Source organism: Monopterus albus, unplaced genomic scaffold (genome assembly GCF_001952655.1).
Source record: "Monopterus albus unplaced genomic scaffold, M_albus_1.0 scaffold121.1, whole genome shotgun sequence".
NCBI lineage: Eukaryota > Metazoa > Chordata > Actinopteri > Synbranchiformes > Synbranchidae > Monopterus > Monopterus albus.
This window is the reverse complement of record NW_018128001.1, coordinates 450,973-472,255: the sequence shown is the minus strand read 5'-3', so window position 1 is coordinate 472,255 and position 21,283 is coordinate 450,973. Positions and strand designations below refer to the sequence as shown.

The 21,283-nt window shown below is 43.2% G+C and overlaps 1 protein-coding gene across 1 annotated transcript in view; it reads right to left on the bottom strand.

Moving 5' to 3' along the window:
• Positions 1 to 1,535, bottom strand: part of sdc4 (syndecan 4) — a 16,433-nt gene extending 14,898 nt beyond the window's left edge. Inside the window, exon 1 of the mRNA XM_020612164.1 lies at positions 1,234 to 1,535. Within this exon, the coding sequence (XP_020467820.1) occupies positions 1,234 to 1,287 (54 nt within the window). The 5' untranslated portion in view covers positions 1,288 to 1,535. The remainder of the gene's footprint in view (positions 1 to 1,233) is intronic.
• Positions 1,536 to 21,283: the final 19,748 nt, after the last annotated feature.

The window sequence follows — 21,283 nt, the reverse complement described above, 5'->3', positions numbered from 1 at the left end:
ATGCATACAAACACAAAACTTCAAGCCGAAAAGATGAGGATCGTCACTCCCTCAAAGTGATTACAGAACATAGCTCTTAGAAGTCCGAACACTGCACATGGAAAAGCGCCAGTCTCTTGTGAAATAACATTCTTAAATGTCAGCCATCTCCACTTCAGTGAGGCTCAGCACACGAATTCTTCTGGTGTGAAGTCAGTCTTTTGCTTCCCACAGAACAACACCATTTAACTTGCCCCAAAATCATCACCAGACCCAGAGGAGGATCTCTGATGAGACATCCCCTGTAGAATATTAACATTTTAACTGCTCTGTTTACCAAGAGACAAATAATTATCCTCCGAGGTTTCAAAACTCTCTCAGCTTCAATCATGTCAGAATTTTCTGATTTTTTTCCTGTTTGTCTGAAGTGAATATATTTGGGTTTTGGCCTGTTGATCCGACAAATCAAGATGCTGAACACATCAGAATCTGCTTCACTGGCCAGGTGTGTTGAACACAAGGAATTTGATGTGTTTGTAACAGGTAACAAACAAGATAAAGGAAAAAAACAAATCTGCATTAGGAAAATCAAAATAAAGTACTTAGAAATATAAACACACACACACACAATGTCACTTTGGACTCTGAAACTGTGATGGACAGTTTGCACTTTCTTACACTTTATCAGTTCCAAAGCAATTAAAAACTTTATGAAAGTAATCCCCAACTGTTTAGTTACACCATTGACCGTGATTCATGTGAAGTGGCTGCTGCATCTTCCTTGTGGGATAGTGACCCATCTAAACATCTGTCAACACATATACACAGCCCAGTATGTATAGGTGGATAGGGACTGAATCAAATGTATGGCAACCTCGGATAGGGATAACTGACCAAAGAGAGTCCTTCATGGACGAGGAGCAGCCCAGACGTTTAGGCAGGACAAGTCACTTGCCAGCTTCCCCCACCCTGGCCCCACACGGGATAATAGCAGCGGGCTGTACGTGCCTGTGTGCCCCTTTCCCCGAGCCTCAGCTCCACCACGAGCTTGTGGAGCTAACAAGTCTCAAAGAACTTAAGCGTTTACAAGTACCTGAAATCAGTCTCTTCGAATTTAAATCAGAGCCAACAGACTCGTGTTGCTGATTCTGCTCACAAACTAGCTAGTATCTTACTTTAGCTGGCGCCGCCAATGAACAAAGTAAGCCTGAAAACTTTAGGTCGGTGGAAGGAATATTTAGTAAAACAACTTACCGACTCTGAAAAGACGGAGGCAGATACAATCAACAGGAGGCACAGGTTCAGCATGGTTGTCCTTTGAGGCAGCGGTGAAGTTGAACACAGGGAGTAAACCGTTGACGGTTAGCCTTGCTGTAATTTAAACCAGTGTAGTAAATGACCGTATCTCGCAAAAGCCTTTGTCCCAGTAAAGTCCAACAACCGTGCGAGTTGTTCTGAAGCTGTCCACCTTTGTCACATAGAACGTGTATTACACGTTTCCTCTCTCACTGGTTTATACACGGGCTCGTCTTCTCTATTTACCGACAACTGCTGTCCAATCAGCGTCGAGCAACGGCGTGACGCTCCTCATCCTAATTTACCGTAAATCCATTCAACAAGTGACCACGCCCCCAAACAGTGTGAAGATACCCGGATGTAGCAAAGACACTAGCGATGTTTCGTTTAAAATAAAAGCTTAAGCTCATTCAAAGAAGTTTAATTATTGCCAACACGTAGCAGAGTTTAAAGATTATTTAAAGTTACGGTTAATTAGGGGCCTCAAAGCATAATCTTGCTAAATTTCAGAAAATAATTGAAAGTGATTAATCAAGTGATATAATAACGATAAAACTATTGTTTTTGATTTGCTTTCTACGTTTCCTAGCAAGTGTTTATCCTCTTAAAATTTTAATCCAACAAAGATAAATACAAATGGCAACTTTTGACACGATCTACCTATAGCGTAAGGATATTAAAGAAATATGAATCATATAAAACAGAAAGAATAGATTCAAATATGATTTGATTTAATGCATCTACTATTGTTTGTCTTCACTATTAGGTTCCATGATAACAGTGGGTCAACTTTATAATTTGCCATTTGCGGTTTAACAGGCTTTGATTAAAGGTGATTTCTTTCCCATCAGAGAAGGATGAACCTAATTTAATATTTAATTTATTAAGAAACATTATTGCGGTTGTCGACATAGCTTTGGCCATGTCGCGTGATGACAAACCCCGCTTCAGGCTGCATTTACCACACGGCAGCAGTGGAAGCTAAATGTGATGTAGGCTAGCAAACAGATGCTACTGACATCATAGAAGTGAACATGAAGCCCGATTAAACTCTCCTGATGAAATATACTCTATTTCCCACCAGGAATATTTTTAGCACTATATCATAATTCTTTTAGTTTAGTTTATCGCCAAAGAGAAGTTGCTGGGTTTTGTGCCGATTCATGGAAGTGACGACATTTCCTATAAAATTCCCGTCTTCTTCCTCTCTTTCATTTCTCCTCTTTCACTTTCCCCGGTTCTGTCTCTCATGGGCTTCGGAGCAGAGGTTTTGTTTACTCGGGTTTTCTGTTTTCATTTTCTTCTTCGTTTTCACTTCCGCTCCTGGATGAACTAGGCTGGAGTACCAACTATTTCAACGTGTAGCCTACACACGCGCTCAGACGTGCTTGTATAAAACACCAGACTACTTTTTAAATGATGATTTATGATTTTCAGACATAAGCTGCATTTCTAAAAGAGACTTTACAGAGAGTGTCTGTGGTTTAAGTTGAGAATAACTCTAATGTGTGTAATTGTAGCCCATACTGAAATATTAAAACATAAATTAATTAAAGGGTATGGCTTCCCACGTGTAGGAAAAATATATTTTAAAATAGCATAACCCTTGTACAAAGATAATTATTGTTAGTGACCCACCATGCAGGTTAGGATCCAAAATACATGACAAAGCTTTTGTTTATACCTTATTGACATGAATAAATACATAAAAAATCTTGCTGCTGTTAAGATGAGAAGAATTATTTGAAACAGGAGTACTTCTGGTATCCCTCGCCTCCACTGGCACTCTTAAAGAGGAAAAGTACAGTATGTTGACAATATGGAGCAAAAAATAGGCACTGGTGGGCCATTAATAATAAAATGTGGCCTATCACATTAAAATATATAGTTTTAATTATTGTTTTTTAAATGTTAGTCCTGACCCAGATGTTAGGAAAAGAGTTAAGTAAATTGGTGTAGGCTATATGTAGGCAAATTTATTGTTTTGCATTTACTTCGTTCACTCATGAATACAGACTAAATGTGAGCAGTTTAACTATCTGTGTGTGTCTTGACTGCGGAGTGTGAGGATGGCTAAACGTTGCTGTGTGATAGAATCTTTTCTAATTAAGTTGACTCTGACACATGGGGCTTTCTGCTCTTTCAAAGATTTTTAATGTCACAGTTGCATAAGATGATGGAGGATGAAGGTAACACACAATGTAGAGATAAAACCACACACAAAAACAGATAAACAGATAAAAGATGAGGTGAATCAGGAAAAACCCAAGACAAAACATATTGTAGCTGTGTGTTTGTGTGTCCTTGTATGGCTGAAGGCTGAGTGAGGACATGTTGTCCTTCAAAGGGCTGTTGGAGGGTTCAGACCTAGTCTTAGGGTTCTGGCTCGGGATCAGGGTATAAGGGTGCATTATGTCAGTGAGGTCCTCACAAAGATTGAAGTGAGGAAGCAAAATGAAGCAAGTGACAATGTGCACGTGTACTGCGTGTATTCTGTGTCAGTGTGTTCAACGCAGCACGCCTTAAAGCTAAAAATAGAGTAATTGTTGTTTGTGTTTAAAAGAGGAAGCAGGAATTTCCAGTGTCCTTTTGTTTTCCTCACCTGGTCACACCTGCTCCACTCCTGTGGACAAAAACCAGCATGGCCTTCCCCTGTTCTGATGTTTAATATGGAGAATTTGACACCAGCACGGGTCATTGTTTCCCACTGACACCAACTATCGTGGTTTCAGTTGGAGATGACATCTCGGTAACAGGGCAGGAAGGAGTACGGCTTCCACCTGTGAGTCTATTTAATCTGGAAACATCTTGAAATACTGGGTATCTTATCATAGTGATCTGTAATTAGCAGTCTTACATATTTGTAGAGTCAACATCAAAATATCTGAGGAGGTGGGCCAGTTGTCATACCCCATGTAACTATTTACATTTACTGTACTTTATACTTCTACTTCACCACATTTCAGATAAATATGTTGTACTCATGTGTGTTTGTTTCCTTCCCCTAAATGATGTGTGGTTGTGTAGTCTGTCCTCCTACCAGGTCTTTGTCTGGACAGGAGGTCTGTGGCTCAGCTTCATTGGAGGCACCTGGCAGCAACTCATCCTCCAGAATCATCTTCTTCATATATTTTATATATATGGTTCTGTTTCCTGATCTGGTTTGAGGGTCTAAGTACAGAGGGTGTTGTATGAAAACCTGAAGACCTCACATTATTATAGAGAAAAACTCAACAAACCCTGTTGAGCAGCACATGGTGACAGCAGGGAGGGAAAAACTCCCTTTAATGGAGGAAACCTCAGACAGACCCCGGCTCTTGGTGGGCGGCCTTCTGCCTCGACCAGTTGGGGTGAGTGGATAGAGGAGAGACAAAAGAAGAAAAGCAACAAGACAACAGTGAAACACTGATCAGGTCGATGTGGCTGGTGACTGCTTGTCAGAGACGTAGAGCTCCAGGGCCAGGGCAACCTGTAGAAAGGTACAGGGAGAGAGAGAGAGGACACACTACGAGAGAGAGGAGACACAAAGTTAGTAATATGTAATGGTGGCATATAGAAGCATAGGGAGAGAGAGGAGAGGAGAGGGGAGGAGCTCAGAGCATCAAGGTAGTGACGGCATCTGCCTCCTGAACTGAGACTGGGAGTTGGTTCCATAGGAGAGGAGCTTGATAGCTAAAGGCTCTGCCTCCCATTCTACTTCTGTGGACTCTAGGAACCACAAGTAAACCTGCACTCTGAGAGCGAAGTGCTCTGTTAGGATGATAAGGCTCTACGAGGTCTTTAAGATACGATGGAGCCTTGTCATTAAGGGCTTTGTATGTTAGGAGAAGGATTTTAAATTCTATTCTGACTTTTACAGGGAGCTCAGTGAGTTCCTCAGTTAGCTCTTTATAGCTTTCATACTTCATTGTCATCCTCTGAAAGAATAAAGGTGGAGATGCCATGATGCTGATTACGCAATGAAATCTTACAACACAAATGCATTATTAATCTGATAAAATTAATTCTGAATAAAGAGCATTTATTTTTGATACTTTTAATACATTTTGCTAATACGTGTTCAGTTTTTAGTAACATTTTGAATGCAGGTCTGTTACTTGTAATGGACAACTCAAATATCTACTGCATACTCGGTTCACAGGAAGCTGTTTACTCATGGTGAAATTACAGGATCCGATCTGTGCGGGACAAAGACAGGGGGCTCTGCAGAGCTGAAGGCAAAGGAAGTGGTTGAGGCGAATTAGCATCAAAAGTTGACCACCTTCTCAGAGTCATAACACACAAACATAAAACACATGTTGGTCTGATTCAGTGTGGCGTTCACTTCCAGAGCATCTCATCATCTCTGATGCCCATCTACAGTCAACCTCCATAAGTCCACTGCACTCTGACAGCCAATACATTTTGCTAATACGTGTTCAGCTCCATAAATCCACTTAGGAACCAGAGGAGAAGAGGTTTGGATTTTCTCTTCCCAAATAGACGTATATGTTGGTGTTAGCATGTTTCCATCTATCGGATTAGTGACGAATGCTTCTATGGGATTATTTGATTTTCCTTTGTTGACTTGTGTTTTGAGTAACATTGTGTTGTTTTTGTTGTTAGGCATTTTGTTATCAAATGCTCATAGAGGCCTTCATGTAAAAGTCAACAGGGAACAGAAAGACAAAGGGAAAGCTGGTCACACCAGGCCCGCAGGCGAAGTCCAGCTGAAAGTGCGTGGGGTTTCGAATTTGCGTTTGTGCCATACTCATATGTCAAATGACATTTAGAAAGGTCTCATGATACCAAAGTCACAGGAACAGGGAAGTGAAAGACAAGCCCAGCTACAGTATATTGCCCCATGACAATGACAAAGCCCCAGTGAGCCCAAAACCACAAAGCTACTGTCACAAGTGAATTTTCCTATATGAACTGAAACAGGAACTGAAAGTGTGCAGTCACATGTGGGTTTCACTTAGTGAGTGAGGCTGGGGAGGCTGGAACAAGGCAGATTAAACACAGCAGAGAAGGCGGCGGGACACCAGGTAAAATGACCAGTGTGAGGAACAGGAAATGAATCCTCTGAACTGACGTGACTAAATTTTATCTCTTAAATCTATGACTGTATCTCCAACAAGGGACAGTTATTGGAGCTGAATCACATAGGGCCTTGAAATGAATCTGAGGTCAGCCTGAATGTGCTGATGGCGACTGCAGAAGTGAGTTCAGAGCTCAGAGTCAAACATGAATCAGCAGAACTTTACAGGTTAATATAAATATTACAATAATACAAACCTCTTTCACCCTCTTAAACCCTCTTTCACTTTCTATGTAACATAGCTACTCAGTAGTTTGCTCAGGAAGCAGCAGTAAAATGGTATTACATGCAGTAATCATCATCATTTTGTGCTCACTGGTAACTCGCTCATCTGCAAAACATGGAGCATTGCATTGTGGGGTTGTTAGCGGAAAGTAGTGTCCATGCCATAAGCACCGCTTTCTTTTGTTCCACTGTGTAATTTCTTAATGAACTCTCCTGTATAGTGGTTAGATGTACATACCTGGCAGTAAATGTAGAGCAGTTCATAAACAGGAAGTGAGTTTGGACACCAGCTAGCAGCTCGGTGGCACAGTCGTGCTTTGAGCTAAATGCTCATAACAGTGCTAATGTTTAGCAGACAGAATGACACCATCTTAGTTTAGCATGTTAGCATGTAAGCATTTGCTAATTGGCACTAAACACAAACTACAGCTGAGGCTGATGGGAATGTCAGTAGTTTTAAATGACCTAATAAACTTTAATAAAACAAAAGAACTAGACAAATTCAAATGTTGAGCAGATGATGATGAAAACTCAGACAATCACCACAGTTATTAGTCCTGTATCCTAGAAACTATGTTTGTAGAATATTAAACCTTTCTCAATATGTTGTGGGGGCAAAATGTACCAATTGCACAACTGTCTCACCAGGGACCAGGATTTACAGTGGGTAGAGCAGTCATCTCCCAACCAGAGGGTTGGAGGTTCGAATGTTGGTGCCTGCAGTCCACATGTCAAAGTGTCCTTGGGCAAGACACTGAAAACCCAAGTTGCTGCTGGTGTCTTTAGGATTCACAGTCTGGCAGCCAGAGTGTCAGGGTGCCAGTCCATCACTAGGAGAAGCCATCATAGTGGATTTATTGTCTGGGCAACACAGGTGTGTCTGCAGGTGTTTATGGCAGTCAAAGAGTTGTTGGACCAGACGGTGAGCGACCGCACCACTAACATGGCTAAAAGGAAAAGGTTTGTTCTCAAAGTGCTAAGGTTTCTTAACAGGCTTTATAAGATAATGCTTCACAGAACAATACACTGTAGATCAAAATCTTTGATGCCAAGGACACTGGCATCTCTGTCCCACAGCTGTCCCACAGCTGTCCCTTTTATTCAGAATGAGTCACATCAAATATCTGACTCAGAACTGGAAGTCACTGTCACTGCACTGCACACTGTGAACGTCTTGTTAATGATGAGAAGCTTAGCTTTTGTTAACAACCTGGAACACGGTTCAGCTGGGCGGTCTAAATAATTCCCCATCAGCAGAGCAGCAGCAGGAGAGTGTGTGCTGATGCTTTAGCGCCGCCTGCTGGTCACATGTGATCCCAGCGACTGAACAGGAGTGAACCTGGTTTCAGCTCCACTGCATTTTATTGCATCATTTTCTCCTTAACTTAATTTATTGAATTCAGCGGTGGAAGAAGAACGTCTGATCAAGTACAAGTATTAACATCAGAGTATATTTACAGTAAATAGCAACAAAAAACTCATTATGCAGAATGAAACACAGTGGAATTGTATTGTATGAATGCACAAATATGTTGCAGGGTGAAGCTATTTATACAGTTTTATATACTACTGGCTGAGCTATACCCTACAGCATCATTTATTAGTTGGCTGTATTTTGTATTAAGTAAATGAATCTCCAAAGAAACTAGTAACTAAAGTTGTCAGGTACAGAAGTAAAACATAGAATAACTTAACTAAATGTACTTCTCACTTTCCATCACTGGGTTTTGCACATACATTGCATTTACACACACTATAGTTTAAGGTAATGTGAATATAACTTTCTACTTGTTTCATATTTGACTTGATCCTTTTTTCTAACTGTAGCATCAGTATTAGCATTATGTACCTATCATTTAACAAATAAAACAAATTAAAAAACTGTGTATTCATGAGACTGGTCTGCTGTTATTCCACCTATAATATTTACATAGACATTATATTTCACATATTTTCAGATGAAGGCATCAGTTTGGATTCGTCAGGCAAACAAAGATATTACCTTAAACAAGAGAAATAACCGTAAGCCCTCATGAAGAAAGCATGTGTAAGGAAATACAATAATCATATTAATAAACTGGCTAAAACTTCAAATAGTGGTCAGAAATAATGAAAAATGAAATGTATCCAGTTTTTAAATCAGTTTTCAGAGTTTGTTTAATTCATATCCTTGGTTAGAAGCCTATTGGTTTTACTTCATTTATTTATTTGTCTTCATGGTTCAACATAATCCACAGCTTCAGAAACAGCTGTAGTTCAACGACAGTCACCTGAAAACTCCCCTTGACAACACACAGGTGATTTCCACTTAACTAACGGAGTGACGTCACTGTGTCCTGGGGGAATATTGAGCTGTGTGAATTTGTTTTCCCTCACTGACATTTAGATAAGCCTGCAGGCATCGGGTTCACTCTGATATTAAATAGGTTCTTTCCCACAGGGGTTTGTACTTTATACAAGTACAATTCTCTCTCGACTGTTCTTTCTTTTATAAAAAGAATTTAACCATAGCTACTCTGCTTACTGAAGAAGTTCACTTTGTTTTCTCCATCAGTCTTGGAGAATTTGAACTGCATTGTGTTTTGCTTGAAGGAACATTTGAACAACTTAAACCAAACAGAAAGTGAGAGGGTTTCACCAGGGTCTATGTGTTTTTTTGTTTGTTTGTTTGCTAATCTTAGTATTTGTGCGTTAGCAGTAATGAGGAGGTAATGACCCATGTGAAGACAGCATCGGTGCCTGTAGATGGTGCTCTGCACAAACACAGCCTCAAAGCAGGTGGAGTCAGTCCCTGCTTCTGTTCTTCAAATGGGATTGAACTAATCCCGGACAATATGCTGTGACAATTATACAATTAGTTATTAAAATTTAAACAGTGCACTTAAAGGGTCAGTTCACTCTAATCACAAACATTCAGTGGCAAGAAAACTATTTATATACACTACCAGTCATTTCCCAGTAGTTCTCAGTGTGATCCAACAGGTGAACACACCTCAAATCAAACACTGCTGGGAAAGACAGCACAGTTACAGATGTTCTCACAGATGTGTTGCTCTTGCAGGTTGCTCTGCTTTCAGTCTGGACACTGTGCTGCCGTTCCATCACCTTTTCCTACCTTCTCCACAGCCTGGAGCTGGTTTTGGCTTGTTCTCATGCTACAAGATGAAACCCCAAGAAGCTCTGACTTCCTTTGTCATTGGTCTTTTTCCAAAAGATGCCTCAGAGGGTGTAGTGACAGGCTTTTCCAGCACTGTCTTTGTACTGAGATCAGAATCAGAATCAGAATCATCTTATAATCTGCCTATAATCTGCTCTTGTAAGTCATCAACAACAGTTGGGACGTGTAGGAAGTGTTTGCTTCAGTTTTCAAGTCTTCATTTACTTCCACTGCAGTAGAAAAGATGGAAGCTAAACTGTTACTGGAAAAAGCAAGTTTATGTGACATTTACACATAGTTTTAGACAACTTTATTATTTCAGCTCTGGCAGTTTAAATGGTCTTGTATAGTGCTTCTCTATGCAATGGAGCACAGTCAAAGCTACACAAACACACTGATGGCGCAGCCAATAGGAGCAACTTGGGGTTCAGTGTCTTGCCCAAGGACACATCGACATGTGAAATGGAGAAGCTGGGATTCAAACCTCCAGCCCGCCAGTTAGGAGACGTCCTGCTCTACTTCCTGAGCCGTAGCTGTCCCAGTTTCCTACTTAGCTTTGTACCATATAATTTATTCACTGGATTTTAAGTGCATACGCATCAAAATAAAAACTGGAAAAATAGAGGTGTTGTGACACTTTTCTATAAATTTGTTTCATTAATGAACAAACACACAGGTCCTTGTATTCTTCTTGTCCATACATGCTACACATCCACATGTACAGTGGCTTCAGAAAATATTCCAACGTCTTCACTTGTTGCACTTTGCTGTGCTGTAAATTTAATTTTAAATTACAACTCAGTAAAAGTTTTTCAAATGGATTGTGTAAAATCGGCAGTAATTAAGTGTTAGGCTAATTAAAGGCCAAAGGTTAATGTGGTCTTACACTTAGCCCTTCAACAGACATTAAGTATCTGTGTGGAAGAACAGATCCTCAGCCTGCGTCCAGGTGTGAACCACAGCCAGGCCTGCATAACTCAACCCTGAGGTTTGCCAGAACAGATCCATCATCATTGACGTCGTGCGGAGCGCTGTTTGTCTCGGCAGCTCTTCGCCTGCTGAAGGTCAGAGCATAAGAGACTGTTTAGCGGCTCTGCGTCGTCCTGCAGCCTGAGCAGCAGCAGTGGCAGGCTGAGAGGAAATGGGCGTGAAATGAATGTCACAATGAAATCAAAGGCAGGGAAGATAAATGAGAGAGATGGCTGGAGATCACCTGGCCCCGGAGTGAGAGAGAGACAGAGGGAGCGATGGATGGATGGAGGCAGGGGTAATCATTAGTGACTGAGCAGCTTCCCCCTGGTGTGTTTCATTAGGAGTGGGCTGTTCACACACAATCTCCTCTCTGTTGGCCCGTGCCAGAGGCCGGCAACTGCGGTTTATTTGGCCATCTGAAGCCTCAACAGTTAATACCTGTACGTTTCCAGCATGATGTTGTCTCTGGCAGAAATCCGCAGAAAATGTATCCCTGTGAAAATAAACTGCGGCGTTCACATGCCAGGTAACACATGGGCATGTGCTGAAAAATGAGGGGGCAGAGAGGAGGAGGTGGGGGGGTCAGACAGGTGAGGTGAAGAAAGGATGAGAAGGAGGGCAGGAGAAGAATGAGTTTAAGGCACAGGCTTGTTAAGCTTACAGTCAACGCTGTCATCAGGACTGAGGGAAAACTCTGAACATCTCAGCCTTTAATGCTCAGTTCTAATGTTTTGTGTCAGCGCCATGTACCCGGCTCCGGTGTGAACACCGCTGAGCTCCTAAACTCCCACATGCACAAATGTAACTGAAATGTGAGCCACGTGTGCACAAGAATAACAACCAGGTGGTGTGTGCGATGGTCAAACGGCCCAGTTTCCTCTCAAACTGCTGGGTTACGATATGTTCTTTCCAGTTTGGCCTGGATTGTCATTAAATTTGACATTTCTGGACACACTGGGGCGACTGTGGCTCAGGGTGGGTCCGCTTCTAGCTGCAAAGCTGGCAGTTTGATCTCCCCAGTCCCCAAAGTGCCCTTTGACAAGACACGGTGAACCCCAAGTTGCTCCTGGGGATGAGGCCAGTGCTCTCTGCTGCCATCAGTGTGAATGTGTGTCAGAAACTATAATGCAGCTTGTCCGGTTAGGTAGAAACGTGCAGTCGATTTACCATTTACATTAAACAAATGATATGAGATATTATTAATCAGTGAGCTATAAAGTGCTGGTAGCCGGTCTTTATGCTAAGCTAACCAGCTGTTGTCTGTAGCTTCATATTTAGTGGACAGAAACACAAATGCTGTCCACAGCTACAGTAACTTTTCCAAAATAAATGAGCAAATGTATTTTCCAGAAATGCAAACTGTTCCTTTAAATGTGATCCTCAGTGTTCTTCACTCGTGCACAAACTAACTGTATGTTTCATGGTACAAGTCACCTCTGCACTCCATCAGGTCTGCTTGTCTCATGTTTCCTCTGTGAAAACACAAGCACCTGCACATGCGCTCTGATTTTTCATCATCATGTTACTGAGCTCTGCTCATTTCCACATCCACACATTTCCACAGTGCGTCAAAGCAAAGGGCGGCTGTGGAATGTGATAGGCTCCAATCATCACCACCAACATAATCATCATCATGAGCAGCATAATGCACGCACACAGACACGGGGACATGTTTGCACACAGTTTATCAGGAGGCAGTGTGCAGGCTGAGGGAGGAGAAGAGGCTCAAAGTCAACATTTCCAGGGTGAATGTAAATGACGGGCTGCAGCCGCTCAAACCACAAGCACGTTAAGCAAACACCTGCGGCTCAGGTGGAAAAGCAAGGCGTCCACGGCCCAGAGAAGGAGCTCTTTCTCCCAGGATCAGCCCTCTCAGTGTACAGCCACCTGACACCACTGCTGCTTAAGGTTGAAAGCTGTAGTTTATTACAGCTTATAATGAAGGCCAGGACAGCGCCTCAGCCTCCGAGGTCTAAACAAGAACTCAGCTAAAACAGAGTGGAGCAGTCTGATCACAGCCTTGCTATATTCACTAATTGATTTTTATATTGAATGTCAGTATCATTTTGTCTTCTGCTTAAAGGGAGCTGGTGTAAATGTAGTGTTGCTGCACTGTTGGAGAAAAGTCACATGAGACAGCACAAAGGGGAATTTACCACATCTGTTGCAAATACCAGTGCAAAATGTACCAGTGTTATCAGTTATTTACTGCAGAACTGGAATATTTGATGAAGAGAAAACAGACTGTACAAAGTGACAGTCGTTTGTTGAAGCCTCATGTTTCAGCAGCCTGCCGCCCAGCGCAGCAGTGTGGCTCACTGTGTGCAGTGGTTGTTAGACATGAGCGGAGGGCTGCGGCACAGACCGATCAGCTGGACCAGGGTCTGGACCCACACATCACGTGCACTGGTGCTGTTTGTAGGAAATAACAACAAACACACCGACATCGGCTGCGTCGTTCAAGCTGTTCTGTGTAATTGTGAGGTGCTGCCTTCAGTCGGGTTTGATGATCTGATGTCTGATGACTTGGTGTGAATGTCACTGCCTGTTTTATCTGTTTCAGGAACCTACACATGCACATGTATGAGCAGCTTCGGTAACTTGTGTGTAGAACAGTGAGAGTGTTTTGTGTAGGCCCATTCTCACTGGTGGAAGAGAATGTCAGACCAGTCCCACCGCTGGGCTGAGATGGTAACTGGGGCTTGTGGTTGCAGCTGAGTAACCCCCCCTTGACATGTTAAAGTCCCCCTCTTTAAACTGGTCTTACATTGTTGGGGGTGTCTGCTTCTTCCTGGTTGTTCTACATGTGTTTGTAGTATCTTTTGCATCTGTTTGTAGTTTGTGCTGTGAGTGTTGTGTGTCTTGTGGTCCTTGTGCATTTTTGTGTTAATTTTGTGCTTCTTGTTGGTTGTTCTGAGGACAGTTTGCATCTCCTTGCAGATGTTTTACATGTCCCGGTGGTGGTTTTACATTGCTGTGTGTTTCTTCATGGTTGTTTTGTGTCTCTTTGTGTTTGTTTTTAATCCCTTTGTGGTTGTTTCATGTCTTCTTGTGTTTGTTTTGTGTCTCTTCCTGGGTTATTCTCTAGGTGGAGACCCCCTAACCCAGGGGCCCAGCCAGAAATCCATTCGTAGATACATAACTTAAATATAATGTTATAAATCTCGTACATAATTTGATGCGTGGCCTATACACTTCATACGATGTGACTGAGTGCATGTGCTTGGTCTCACGCTGTGCCTGATGAAGACAGTATTCAGTGTGCAGGTGTTCTCTGAACTTTAAATCCTGAGCACCTCTGTGAATGTGACCACTGACAGCTGAACGGTCTGGTGATGTCAACGAGCAAATAAATTCCTTCGAGCACACAACAACGCCCACAGACATGATCCAGAAGACACGCCAGTCACAGGGTATATATGATAACTATTCCTTCAGAAGAACAACAAAATACACTGACGTAAATGTGGTCAGTCTGATTGTACGTTTTGTTTCTCCCTCGCCCTTTTTTCCAGTGCTGCCTGAGAACAGTTCCACGCTCACTGCAAGGGTCACCAGGAAGGTTTACAGTTCAGCCAGCGTGTCCAAGCTTGTCACTGTTTCCATGCTGGAGCCACAGTCTCACCATGTTACTGCTCTCTCTCTGTCACAGGAGCTCTGGCCCTGAACTGGAGTCAGCTGCCAGCCCCTCACCTCCATCTCCTCCACCCCTAGGGAGTGTTTTCTGTGAGCGAGGAAGAAACTAATAAACAGACTCTTGCAGTGATCCATGTCACATTGTTTGGCCCACCTGCAGCCTGTAACCTCCTCACCAGGCACTGGATGGTCTTAATTTGTTCTCTGGCTGGTATTAGCCTAAAGGGGGCACTGGAAGAGCATCTGGTCTGAGCGGTAAATACAGCAGCAGGCTCGCTGGCTCTGGGTCCAGTTTCAAGTCACTTAAGGAACTGCAGAAACCACAAGACAGGGAGCAGGATTGTGTCAGAGAACAGGGCAGACCAGAGCACAGTGAAGGATTTAAACTGCCAAACGTCTCAAGTGCTGATGTGGCAGAATTTACTGAAGTGTATGTGAAGGTGCTAAATCACTGTTTAACTGGCTTTGACGTCAGACTGTCCAGTCGTGGAGACTGTAGTGCCGTGGTGTTTGAGTGTTTATGGTAAACTGTTCTTACTGGGGCTGGCACACTGGTGCAGTGTCTAACGCTGCAGCCACCCAGGGCATTTCTGTGTGGAGCCTGCTCTCCCTGTGTCTGCACAGGGTTCCTCCAGCTTCTCCCACAGTCCAGAGACATGCAGGTTAGGTTTGCTGGTGAGTCCAAAGTGTCACTGTGAGTGTATGTCAGCCCTGTGATAGGCCGGCCACCTGGACACCTCATGTCAGCTGGAATCAGCTCCAGCTCCATGTCCAGGATAAGTGGCTTAGGTAATGGATGGATGGATGGACGGAGGCTCCTACTGGAATTTGTTTTTCAGAGAAGAGACTGACTTCTGCCTTTTCCTCATTGCAGTTTGGTATGAGAAGCTAATGGAGGAAGGAGAAGTGTTAAAACAGTGTTTATATGTTGTAGGCAGAAAATGCAAACTACTGTACCTGTACACAGGTACAGGTGTTACAGGTCTACTGTACCTGTACACAGGTACAGGTGTCAAAGGTCATGTATCTGAGGAAATGTATCTAGAGTACTTGACCTCAATATAACCTTCATGTGGTCATATGTTAAGAAACATTTCAGCTTATTTATAATTAGCACATAAAGAAAATGTGTCAGTGATCCTGACATTTGCCTGCACTTTCTCCTTTGTCCTTTGTCTCACATACACACACACACACACACACACCAACCTTGCTAGCATTTACTTATGTCAGTGGTAAACACTTGTAATGCTGCACTGATCCTTAACTGGGAATACACTCCTTGATTTTATTTTAATTTCTACTTCTTGGGGCGGCTCTGGTTCACGAGGTAGAGTGATCGTCCCATCCCGTTCTCCCCAGTCCTTGGGCAGAGCAGCGCCCTGCAGGGACAGCACCGCCATCGGTGAGTGTGTGTATGTGAGCTGGCGCCGTGGATGGCTGCTTCAGTTCTGTACTGGAGACAAATTCCTTGTGTGTGTAACATACTAGGCCAAATAAAGTGATTATCATTATCATTGCTCCTTTGCGGTTTGAATGCAAATGAGTGGAACACAAATGTCTGCAGAATATTTCCTGGAAATCTGTTCAGCCTGAACCAAAGCAGTGGACTGACTTGCTCAGCCTTGAGCCACACTGCTAACGGGCTGAAAAACTGTACTTCCATTCACCGTGTTTCAATGTGGTCAAAGAATAAAAAACCCAGAGGGGATGTGAACACTTTCTATAGGCATTGCACATGTGAAGGCTGGTCCTGAAGCCAAAGAACAGTGTGTGTGTGTGTGTGTGTGTCCAAGGGTAACAATGAGGACACTGACACATAAACAGACACTCCAGATGCAGACATACGCACTCCCACGCTGCACACACACACTCAGGTTACCCAGCAGCTTCAGTTTAGAAATGTCAAGCACAGCAGATTGTGAGGCCGGCGGTCTAAGAACAAGAGCGAGAAAACAGAAACAGTTTGGAGGAAATGTGGTTTCCCTTGTGCAGCCGTGGCTCTGTGGCATGAAGGAGCCAGGGAACATTAGCTCCGGTTTGCCTTTACATAGGAACACGACTTCTTGAAAGATTTCCGAAAGATAACTGGTTGACATTTTTGAGTTTGAGGCATGCAACAAGGATCCCAGACCAGAGTCAAACCAAGGACACCGAGTGCACGTGGTGTCTGATTTAGCCAACTGACAAACAAAGATACTCTTTGAATTGAACCACAATGAGCCAAAGAACCACATTTTATTCTGGCTAATGTCAGCGTCACTTTAGAAAAATCCACTCTGACACAGCTATCAACAATCTGTCACAATAGCCAGAACAAGGGATCATTGCATTTCAACAGTGTGTGTCAATGAGTATCACTCTGAGAATCCAACGAGATTTCTTCCCCCATGAGATGGAAGGTGGATCTGTCCTCACGTCCGTCCAACACATGCTCCACTGCAAAAGATCTGGCAACTGCTTATGTAATGGACAACAACAGGAGACGCTGTTTGTGTCTTGTTTGTCACCAACAGTAAACATTCTTCCTTTTGAGTGTGACCATAATCATTCAGGTTGTACTTTTCATCTAAACTGTCATCTGTCCCCAGACCTGATCATGCTGTTTTTGTGCCTGAAGCCAACCAAACCTTTACAGTAGTGGTACCTCCTGCCTGTGTGTGTGTGTGTGTGTGTGTGTGTGTACAGAATGCAGTGAGTATTGTGAACACTGGCCACACACCTGCAGAGGAGAAAGTACGCTGGTTGGGAATATGCTGTGAACTTTATTTGTATTTCACAGAGACAGATGCATTTGCACCTTCTCAACCATCTGGTTCAACTGTGTTTGAACAATTAGATTTATTTAAATCCATCCATTATCTAATCTGACGAGGGTTGCGGGGGGCTGGAGCCAATCCCAGCTGACACTGGGCGAGAGGCGGGGTCCACCCTGGACAGGTCGCCAATCTATCACAGGGCTGACATGTAGACAAACAACCACACTCACTCCTACAGGCAGTTTAGAGTCACAAATCAACCTGAGCTGCATGTCTTGGGACTGTGGGAGGAAGCCGGAGCACCCGAAGAGAACCCACGCAGGCACAGGGAGAACATGCAGACTCCACACAGAAAGGCCCCGGGTCGGACTGGGGCTCAAACCTTCTTGTTGTGAGGAGACAGTGTTAACCACAGTATTTGACATTGTTCTGTCTGATTAGATCTGAAAATCTTTACCTGAAACTGAATGTGTGAAGCCCCCTGTTTACAGTCTTTGATATATATTTCTTTTCTCCTAATATCAGTCCAAACTAAAAGATATACTACTGTAAAAATTACTTAATTTTACTTCTCTACAAATCCCCCCAACTGTCAAAGCATCGGGAGGGTAATAAGGAGTTAAAAGTCAGATTGTTTTCCTTGTGTTAACACAGCCTGTGTTTGAATGTGCCGCTGTGCTCCCCTGTCCGCGCCGGGCTTTGCCGTGCAACGACAATAATAACTCAGTGAGGAGGCTGCACTGCTGATATTTAGACAGACAGGGGTGAGTGACACTGCTGAGCCGCACAGCGAGACAGCGTCTGGCGTGAGGTTAGACCAACAAAATAAAGAGTCAGTTTGTTAGCAGTCACCCTCCCTCCTTAACTGTGAGTCTGTGCTTGGAGACCCATTGTGTTGTTGCTGCTGCTGAGTTTATAAAACCTTTCCCCAGCATTGGGGGAAAGGTTTATTTAGATGGTGGGAAATCTAGAATGGTTTGGCTGGAGAGATGTGTTGGTAGGGTGATGCTGGTCTTTTATTAGATAATTGGAAATATTAGTCATGTTGTTCCCTAACGGAGGCTCCACTATTAACCCAAACTACAAATATAATAAAGTTGAACAGGTGTGAATGTGTTTGCATCCATGTTTCTGTTCCTTCCAAAGTCCTGCTGTACTGAAGCAGCCCTGTGTGTGCAGCCTTGTCACTCAGGAAGCTTAACCCACTAATGCATGATCTGTCTGACTGGATCTAATCAGTGTTTGTGTATTTGAATGTAGTCATAATGGAGTGCTATGTGGTTTCCATGGAAGGTTGTCATCCACTGCCATGCTAGCAGCTCTGTCAGGCTGTAATTAGGCACAGCAGTGCTTTGAGCTAAATGCTAAGGTTGGAGTGCTAACGGGCTCCTGGTGTCAGTGTTCACGCTGACGTTAAGCAGAGAAATCACTGATTTAAACATGAGCTGTTCATTGTTGTGTCAATGCAGCAGCCATGTTAGGACAGGTAACCCTCCTAATGCATGTGTGTGTCTATCTACAATTAAAATCATTCTACCTCACTGAATTTACAATCGATATGGTTTGTTACAAATTCCAGAAACGTATTTATGGCACAAAAACTGTGGCTACATTAAAACTGTGGATTTTCATACCAAACCACTTCAACCTTTGCTGTTAGTGAGAGTGATTTTTAACAATTTCTTGTGATGAACCTTTTATCTTAGCATCTTAGCATGCTAACACATGATAATTAGCACATAATCCAAAGTCCAGCTGAGGCTGATGAGAATGTTTTCACTTTTGCACTTATCTGTTCATAAACCAAAGTTTGTAACATGATCATTGCGCTGGAGGGAAAGTTAAAGGGGCACCAACATTATTAATCCTGAGGGGAACGTGAATGTCTGCACAAAACCTCTTGGCAGTCATGTTGTTTTCACTGCAGAGCAGAGGGTGTGAGGGTGTTGGGGCTTAGTTAACAACGTCACCTTTTCTCTAGCACCACCTGCAGGCCAAACTTTCATGTCTTGCCCCACAGTGCCATCCGCCTGACTTTCATAGAGTTCAGTGCACCAAGCACTGAAGCTACTCAGCGAGTCACCATTACTCACAACCTTCAGATGTTTAGTCAAAGTGACTGGATCAGGTTGTTTTTATGTGTGATCCATGACAGCCGCATATTATCCAATCACCTCTGTTCATCCATCATGGCCCCATACTGAGACACAGCGCACCAGAACAGCAGCTCCAGTTACAAACCACCAGAGACTCTGCTTCACTGCCAGAATCTCCAGATTTGAACTTCAGCCTCTGGCCGCTAATTATTTCTCGAGCTAGGTCTAAACTAAATTTATGACACCATACTGGTGCTCCTTGTGGCATCATAAATTAAACTGGCAGAGAGCTTTAGAATCAAAACCAAGGACCCCTGCCCTCCAGCAAAGGAAGGAAAATTTAAAAAGTGGAGAATGTAAATGTGGATGTTCACAGGGGTGAGTTTGGAAGCCTGGTTCGGTGACCCGTCTCTCTCTGTGTTTAGGTTTCTTTGTGGATTTACTGTACCTGTTCTTTCCTGAGACTGCAGATGAAGTCTAAACCAAAACAGCATCAGTTGTTTCAGGTCCCAACCAACAGAATCAATTGAATCCGCACCGTGAGCTTTGTCGAACCCTAACCAAGTTGCTTTTGTGCTTGAACCAAACCACGTTTCACTACAGTGGTGCCAGATCACAACATTCAATTCATTTTTATTTGTATAGCTACAGTTTACACTAACAGTCGTCTCAGGGCACTTTACATAATCAGGTCTAGACCTCACACTATTAGACAAAACCCCCACAAAAGCAGCACTCGGCGACAGTGGGGAGGAAAAACTCCCTTTAACTGAGGAAACCTCTGACAGACCCCGGCTCTTGGTGGGTGGCCTTCTGCCTCGACCGGTTGGGGTGAGTGGATAGAGGAGAGACAAAAGAAGAAAAGCAACAAGACACAACAATCAAACACTGATCAGGTCGATGTGGCTGGTGACTGCTCGTCAGAATCACATACATTCAGACTAATACATAAAGAACCTACAGAGGTATGTGCAGTGATTAGTCTTGTCCATGTGACATGATTTCCATACTTCAATTTAAATTATGAAGAGTGAAAATGAAAATTCAAGTCATAGTTTTGTAGTTTTGTCTAGTCGCAGGCAGCCTCGCCTTCCTGAATAAGACACTACAGGCCAGATACAGTAACTGAGACTGGAGTTACAACGAGTCACAAGTTACACTGGAAGTCATGAATACTGTACAATCACAGGGAAGCTTTTTCTGAATTATGAGTACTTTAAATACTTTGTGTACTTGTGCTTAAAAATACACATACTTTTACTTAAGTAACCCTTTTAGTGCAGGAATTTTACTTGGAATAATTTGGGTGGTTTTACTTTAATGAAGAATTTGAATGCTTCTTCCACCACTGGTGTTACTGGTTTTAAGTGTGTGTGTGTGTGTGTGTGTGTGTGTGTGCCTGACAGCACCCTAACCCGTTTGTCCAGAGAAACCTTTATAGAGAAACTGGCTTCATACATAATGCAAAGATTCTCTCTAAGTTCATTTTGCTGGGGGAGGGGGGGTGGGGGGTGCCGTTGACTGTACAGCTTGAGTGAGTCAATGGGGGGAGGAAGACTAGAGAAGAAATATTGCTGCTAAACGACTCTGGACAGATGACATCACGGGCTAATTAAAACAGCTCTCTGGAATTCCGTTTCCAATTCCTGCGTTCAGGTTTGTTGGAGGATTTCTCGAGCACCTGCAGGCTGGTGTGTCAGTGAAGTATTTTCACTGGACTGAGTTCAAACTTTGAAGGAAAACAGAAAAAAACGGAGGCAGCGGCATTACGCCATTCTTGCCTCTCTTGGAAAAAAAGTGTGATTTAAAGAAGTTTCTTACAAGATATCCAGCAGAATAGAGCCGTGGAGGGTTCAGTGCACGTCCACAGCTCCTCAGCCTTTTCTCGGGTTTCTGCACTTCTGTCACAGGCAGGGTCTCTACAGCACTATGGTCCCAACACATGACGCACTGGAGAATAAGGCTCTGCAGGATCTGATTCTTCAACTTACCGATTTCACTTACAGTCCACATCGTTGCTTTAACAACCTGGCATATGTCTATAGTCCATTTCAGACGGGAGCAGCACTTTTTATTCATTCCT